Source organism: Nanorana parkeri, unplaced genomic scaffold (genome assembly GCF_000935625.1).
Source record: "Nanorana parkeri isolate BGI_ZX_2015 unplaced genomic scaffold, ASM93562v1 scaffold639, whole genome shotgun sequence".
Lineage (NCBI taxonomy): Eukaryota > Metazoa > Chordata > Amphibia > Anura > Dicroglossidae > Nanorana > Nanorana parkeri.
The window spans coordinates 332080-340337 of record NW_017306907.1 but is presented as its reverse complement, the minus strand read 5'-3'; the positions used below and the strand labels follow the sequence as shown (position 1 = coordinate 340337).

The 8258-nt window shown below is 36.8% G+C and overlaps 1 protein-coding gene across 6 annotated transcripts in view; it reads left to right on the top strand.

Moving 5' to 3' along the window:
• Window positions 1-8040, top strand: part of GRIA4 (glutamate ionotropic receptor AMPA type subunit 4) — a 288436-nt gene extending 280396 nt beyond the window's left edge. For 2 of the 6 annotated variants that reach the window (XM_018563191.1, XM_018563190.1), the window contains exon 16: window positions 7397-8040. In XM_018563191.1, coding sequence (XP_018418693.1) covers window positions 7397-7558 — 162 coding nt within the window. In that variant the 3' untranslated portion in view covers window positions 7559-8040. Of the gene's footprint in view, window positions 1-2869; window positions 2943-7396 lie in introns of all 6 variants that reach the window. The other 4 variants (XM_018563194.1, XM_018563192.1, XM_018563195.1 and 1 more) reach the window with 3 other exon arrangements.
• The last annotated feature ends 218 nt before the right edge of the window (window positions 8041-8258 follow it).

The following is an 8258-nucleotide window of genomic DNA, read 5'->3' as shown; positions in this document are numbered from 1 at the left end:
GCTCGGCCGAGCCGCTCGGCCATGATCGGGAGCTGTACGGGCTATTGTGAATAGCCCGTACAGCACCCCTTCGGTTCTACTGAACCGAAGGGGTCCTGGGGCGGAAGCTAGCCGAAGGATCGGCCGAAGCTACGGCCAGATCCTTTGGCAGCTTCGTGAATAGACCCCATTGTTGTAAATAGTTAAGGTACTTGAATGTTTTTTTAAGATTTAACTCTTGAGTTTAGTGTCACGTTAAGGACTGTTCAGAATTAATCAGCCATTGCACTAGAAGCTGCCGAGTTCTTCTATCTAATAGAGTAATAGAGGTTAGAAACCACACTCAATATATAGACTGCAGGCTATATGGCTTTTGTTCCCCATGGTCCCTGTGTGTGTTGTAAAGTAGTCGCCACTCCAAGTTCAAACCTGTGGTGGACTAGAATCACAGTACAAATTAGTAAACTAAACCTGCGATTGTAGTCCATCACGGGAGTGAGCTTGGAGCGGTGACTACTTTACAACACACACAGGGACCATGGGGAACAAAAGTAGCCACCCCCCAGAAGGAAGGACAGTGTCAGCACCAATTCAGAGATGATTTGAGGATCTACAGCCCAGTGATACACAAATAAGATACATTGTTGTTAATAGTTAGGGTACTTGAATGTATTTTTAAGATTTAACTCCTGAGTTTAGCATCACATTAAAGCCCAAGTTTCTGTTTAAATCAACTAAATACATCCCAGGTATGTCAAAATAAATATCCGCAAACCTCATGCTCCCAGCTGATTGCAGGGCTACAGCTCTGACTCCACACAGGTTCCTTCTCTGTTGCACACTGGCAGTAACTAAGCCTTCCTACACAGGATGTGGATGCTTTCTAAAGAAAACCATTTGTTTTGATGCACCTGCAATGTAATAATTTGATTTAAATTGAAAGTTCAGTTGGGCTTTAAAATAAATAATCTTTCAGAACACTGGGCTCCCTCTTTAAGCATACGAACAGATCAAAGTTACAAAAAAAAACTAACTAGAGCGGTTCTAGAGAGAAGGTAATTTACATAAGATAAACTTAGGTCAGAATTGTTGCTTTCCACACTGCAGTCTGAATCTTGTCAACTTACTGGCATGGTATATTTTATGATCTTATTTACATTTTATCTGTATACAGTGCCTTTGTACAGAATCTGTATATATTTTGTACTCTTCCAATTTAACTTTCACCTATTAAAATAAGAAGGAGGAGCCCAGAGTACTGAAAACTTGTATTCATTTAAATACTTTTAGTTAGCTACTGAAAGGCATCACTTTGACAATACTTTTTTTCCTTCTCTAATTGTTGACTTATTCCTAACACAATACATCACTTTTTTCTCAACTTTTTTGCTATTCAAACTGCAGGTTGGGTGGGGGGCCCAACTAAGTCCCCTTTCACACGATGGCATTCCATGAACGTGCAGCAAACTCTGGAAAAAACATGCGCTTTGCCACGTGTTCATGGAAGGCGTCAAAAAAGTGGAATGAGCTCGAGGTGCCATTACATATTAATGGAACCCCAAATGTGGCTGACTGAATACGCTTTTTTTCATGCATGTGAGCATGTGTTCAAATGCACAGAAAAAAAAAATTGGACACATGTTGTAGACTTTGTCGCATGTGCTCAGAGGTATCCCATTGCATTCCAAATGACGTATCCTCATGTGTAGCCTAAATGGTGCCATAAGACTAAAGGAAATAATGAGGTCACCAGTCAACCAAGATCCACATTTTGTCACATTGTTTTGCCTAGTGAAAGTACAGCATGTGGTTTCCGAAACGTTGCATTTGCTTGTGGCACCATGTTTATCTAAACGTCATTAAAAGACGGATCGATAAAGTGGACTTTGGTGTGCTGGTGACCTCATTATCTCCTTTTGTATATTGTAAAGCACTGTGCAAACTATTGGCGCTACATAAATCCTGTATAATAATAATAATAATAATGTGCAGCACCCATTGAAATCAATGGGAACACGTGGCAAATGTGGGAAACAAACACTCGCGAATAGGTGGGCGTTTCGGTGATGGCCATTCCTGCTACATGATGGTGTGAACAGGGACTTATGCTTACAAGAGGTGTGCTGGAAGTATAAAATTATACATTATTACAAATAATAATTATATGATATTATTCCTGTGTGGTTCAGGAGGGAAAGTGTTTAGATGTTAGAGTAAATTCATGCACATTCAGTACAGGATTTTCATGTTCTGCACATAGAGATCATGTCAGGTGATAAAAAGTAGACTATCTTTAACAAAAATAAAACAAATCTTGTCTTATCTGTACCCTTTAATACAGAAGTGTTAAAAAGATATATAAACCATAAACTTTATGACAGCAACCATACTTGTAAGGGAATTTATGAAATATTCACTAGATCCAAGAACATATCTTTCATTTTTAAATGATATTTTGTGATTTGTTTTTTTTAATATCCATTTTTTTAAATATCGATTTAAGTAAATTAGTTGGACTCATGCTAGTTGAACCTTTAGTAAACCACCTCCATTTACTGTATGATCTAGACTGGGGCTTACTAATTTAACAGGATGTAATTTTTTATATCATTAAATTTACTTAATAAAGAATACAAAAATAATAATAATATGTTATAATGATAATAGTAGTAATAATAATAATAATAATAATAACAATAATATTATGTCAAACGTCTAGTTAATCATAAAATTACCAAAGCCAGAAAGTATAATGTAATTTTTTTAATTAACATTTTATGCTGCATTCACTACACAAAAAAAGTTGTTTTTTTTTGCCCATCCCTTTCCATTCTGCAACAAAACATTGTGATTCTTTACCTCAAGCGTTGTTATTTTGTTTACGTTCTAGGTGAAGAAAGTGCAAGGTTGTTGCAGATCATCAAAAACAGGGCTATTCTCCTTGAGTATACATTACTGTAAAAGTATGTTGAATTTTCCAAGTTTACAATCATTGAAACATTCCAGCTTTCGTTGTCCCACCCCCTCAGCAGCCCACTTTTTTTTCACTACAACTGCTTGATCATGAGTATGTGCTGTGACGCGTGACCCAAACATGCAGATACAAATGATTCAGCGCTACGGACAGATTAACGCTGTCTGTTTCAATTACATTACCATAGCCATATATTTGGGTTTATACTATACATGTTATTTTTATGCCATGTTTCATTATCTTAACTTCAAAAAAGCTTCAAATCAACTTTTTCCTGCAGATTGTTTTGAATGTAAATTTAGGAGATGATTTCTGATCTTAGGTAGAATGTTTAATGGCATATAGTATAGAAGCAACATATTTGTATCATTTTAAGTAATTTATTACAGACAAAGGCAGCTGATATATTCTGTTCTTTTAAAGTGACACTAAACTCAGAAGTTAAATCTTAGAAATGTATTCAAATACCTTAACTAGTAACAAAAATGTATCTTATTTGTGTATCTCTCGGTTGTAGATCCTCAAATCATCTCTGAATTGGTGCTGACACTGTCCTTCCTTCTGGAGGGTGGCTACTTTTATTCCCCATGGTCCCTGTATGTGTGTTCTGTAAAGTAGCCACTGCTCCAAGTTCACTCCCGTGATGGACTACAATCTCAATACAAATTAGTATACTATTGGATGGACTATAATGTCACGTTTAGTTTACTAATGAATATTTAGATTGTAGTCCTTGCCGGGAGCAAGCTGGGAACAAAAGTAGCCACCCTCCAGAAGGAAGGACAGTGTCAGCACCAATTCAGAGATGATTTGAGGATCTACAGCCGACTGAGAAACAAATAAGATACATTTTTATTAATAGTTGAGGTGCTTGAATGCATTTCTAAGATGTAACTCTTGAGTTTAGTGTCAATGTAACTATTAATAGTGAATTTCTTAATTTTTGAGTCAAGGAAACAAATTATGATATTTTGGTTTGCAACAATTATTTCCCCAAATTTACAACTCGACTCCAGCCAAAACGTTGTATTATATTTTAGTTACAGAGGGAAGGATTAGAGTGACTTTCCCTCACTTTCCGTCAAGACAGGATTCCCCATTTCTTGTATGGGTGTTACAATGACAGGAAAAGATGAAACAATCTACTCATAGGCGTCACAGGCACACATTCAAAGCTGGCAGCAATGTGAAGTCTTCTAGACTCAATCCAAAACTTTGCTGAAGCTAGGCTGTAAAGCTAGAGCACATGAATTGCTCTCACTCGAGAAAAAAATGTCATTTTAGGAGCTGCTTTTTGTGTTTAAATATAAACGTTTTTGGATTGCCATCCTGATGCTGATTTCACTTACCTACAGGGTTATACACAAAAGGGTGAAGAGTTTGGAGAAGGCAGGAGAAGTGAACAATCTAGGACAACATAGCTGAACTGGAAAGTGAGCTGAATTGGAGAATTTTTCAATATCAGCTATTTTGGCCTAGATTGTTCACTTCTCCTACCTTCTCCAAACTCTTCACCCTTTTGTGAATAACCCTGTTAGTGTGTCAGTGACCTGGAACAAGTATGCAGCTACTTAAGTTTGAAAAGTCTGACTTTTTAAATATAAGATTTCAGATATAGATAAATCTGATATAAAAGGGTGGTAATGATAGGATGAAACAGCACATTTAGGGGTCTATTCACTAAGATGCCAAAGGATCTAGCCGTAACTTCAGCTGATTCTTCGCTAGCTTCGTCCCCAGGACCCCTTCGGTTCAGTAGAACCGAAGCGCTCCTCTACGGGCTATTCACTATAGCCCTACCGCTCCCGAAGTCGACTGAGCCGAGGTGAAAGCCGAAGCTGGCCAAGCCTGCTTCTGACAGCTGGGCGGAGCCAGCCGCGATCTTACGGCTGGCTCCGGCCACTTGCAGAGAGATCAGCGTCCCTGGTTACCTCCCCCGGACGCTCAGGGAGTCTAATAGATTCTAATAACCTTTCTCCCAGAAATGTTCACTTTGCTCGATCGAGCAGAGTAAACCTTTCCCTGCTCGTTTTTTTTTATTTATTTTTTCTTCTGACATCGGAGCTGTTGGCTGCCGTCAGAAAAAAAAAAAAAGAAATCACCTAGGAATGCATAGCAAGATTCCTCTTTGCTATTTCAATTTGCAATAGCCAATATCAAACTAGCTATTGCACCCGCCCACTGCTGCTGTCAATCAGCAGAGGGGGACCTGCAGTTCTCCATCAGGTCCCCCTCTGGTGATTGACAACTAGCTATTGCGGGTGCAATAGCTAGTTTGCTATTGGCTATTGCAAAGTGAAATAGCCAATAGGAATCTAGCTATGCATTCCTATGGTGTGCCCTTTTTTTTGTTACGGCAGCAGAACCCCCCGGCCAATAGAAAACAGTTGGGCGGAGCTAGCTGTCACTGCTAGCTCCGCACAATCATTTTCTCATATATTTTTTAATACTTTTTAAACTATTTTTTAGTTCTGCTCGGTTCCACAGAGGGACCGAGTAGAACAGCTGAGCTATTTAGCGGCATTCGGCTGAACTCGTTTAGCGGCATTCGGCTATTTACTCACTGCTGTTTGGCATCTATGAGAATCGACAGCAGCAAGTAGCCTGCCGGAGGTTCGGCTTAGCCGATCCAGATGTTGGATCGGCTGAGTCGAACTCCTTCTGCACTTCAGGTCAAACGAACATGCTGAGCATTTTCGGCCGACCCAAAGCCACCCGATGTACAGCTGATTTCAGCCGGTATACGGCTGGAATCAACCATACCAGCCTGAAGTGAATAGCCGAACAGTGTTCGGCTCACTTCGCTTGGGGTCAGTTAGTCACTCGGCTGCCTACGGCAGCTAAGTGAATAGACCCCTTATTGTTTTGTGACTCATGTAATATAAACACTTGCTTTATACTCAAGCAAATAGGCTTTTCACATATGCCCAGATGTGCATAAGACCAAACTGACATAAATCTGGCAGTCTTAAGTGATTAGGCCAGATCTGCTTATTTTACTATGGACTTAGCCATGTAATATTTTTTTTTTCTTAAGAACAGGCTGCTTTGCAAGCAGTGATGTACATACAACCCTGTACAGATTGTTCTTCTTGACTTAGCTATTTTCAGAATAAAATGCCATTTCCTAAAGGTATTTGGAGGGTTTGAATGTGTATGTAATGATAAGGTTGACTAATGGATCCTCAAGTCACAGTACTATACTTATTTATCTATTTGAACACAGCTTTGGTCCATGTGCCAACGGAAAATTAACCTTTTTGAGTTGGCGGCAGCTATTTTATATTTCCTGTAGCTAAATAAGACATATGCCACCAGATTTTATATGAGACATTCATTCATTGTGTTTCTTGGGGAACATTAGCCTATATGAAGATAGCTAGCTAAGAATTTGAAGAGACCATTTCATCAGCAGACTTAATTTATATGATGAAATAATTTTACATACAATAATTCTTTATCCTCAACTTGCATAGTAGCTTTTTATGAAAAAAAATTGGTAAGTTAGATATTTTAAATATTAGACCTCTTTTGTGAAAATGTATAAATATTGTATGCTAATTTAACAATCTGAGTTATTTGTTTACGTGTTTTAAAAAAATAAACCGCTATAATTAGAAAAACGCCTCACAGGTATAATATGATATATCATAAGCATAATTGTGTGAATTTAGTTTGCGTCAGAATAATTTTAGTTCCAGCTCTGATCTGATAATAAGATATTATATATTTTTGTTAAAACTAACATAGCGTAGACTAACACTGAGTAGATATTTATTTTTTCTGTAAACCAGTACACATTATTTTATATCTACCATTTTTTAAAATGTATAAGAGCTTACATTTAAATAATAGGTAAATAGATTGGAAAGTAATAGTTGGAAAATAAAATGTATTGATTTGGTGATGTCATACGTAAAATTATTTTTAATCCTTATTTGTCCTAAGGATATTTTCTCTAAATGTCTCATATTGATGGCTTATTTTTATGTGTGTAGTTTCAAAGTGTACTTAGGTTATAGGGCATCCTGATGGGCAGAATAACTCAGTAATTAACCAATTGATAATCAGTTTGCAACTAAAAAATGTATACTTTTTTTTCCAGAATAATTGACTTATCCTTATATATTTATTGATAAAGCTAAGAAATTATTTTTAAAATGTACTTGAAATTAACAGACTTAAATTAGTCAGTAAACACAGTTTATAAAACACCAAGGAAACTATTTTTGACATTCTCATATTTATATTCATTAAAATTTAATCAAGAAATAAATTTACAAATTTACCCTTAGTTATAATAGCTCCTGTGAAAGTAACATTAAAATGCAGATGTCTAATATAACTATCATTATATTGATGTTTCTGTGTGGTTATTATAGTGACAAAACAGATATAGTAACTTTTCTTCTTTTGTTTGTTATTCATTCTCTTGTTGCTCAGCTGACCTTTTCTGAAGCCATACGAAACAAAGCCAGATTATCCATTACAGGGAGTGTAGGAGAAAATGGCCGTGTCTTAACTCCCGACTGCCCGAAGGCCGTACACACTGGGACAATTAGACAAAGTTCAGGATTGGCTGTAATTGCATCGGACCTACCATAAAAACCAAATAATTTATTGAGTGCCTTAATTATACACTGTTGGTGAGTGACATACAGCACAGACTGTGAGCTACATGGGAAAATCACTGAAGTCCTAGAAATATTGCTGAGATCGGGAAGTACGTCTAAATGCGCCAAACATCATCAGCGACAATGTGTGCATGAGCTCTGCTCGGAAACCCAAACTCAGATTTTTATATCAGGAAATTGCTTAATTTAGTTTTATTGGGGTGAGGGAGGGTGCGGGGGAAGAGTGTATTAGCAACAACAAATTTATCTTGGAGGAACTATATTCTAAGAAAAAAAAAAAGACGTGTCATTTAGCTCATTAAACTGTGAAGAACGTGATCAGAATGGACAATACTTCTAACAAAGAAGGAAAATAGCTATAGAATACAATGAAATTACTAACCAGTATCTCAAGAAACTCCATGCATATAAGGGATGAATATCCAATTGTTGAACTAGATCTCTTAAGAAAAACTGTGATACAAAATAATAATAATCATGTAAATCCTGTGAAAAAAAATAAATTATTTACTTTTTCTTTAAAAATAAAGAAAACAGATATGACATGCTTGCTTTTTAACTGATGTAAATTCAATAAAATACCACACAATATTTTTTTCTAAAAATATTAGGGAACAATTCATTGCAATAATGAAGTTTAAAAAAAAGAAATGCCATCACGGTAGTTAAAA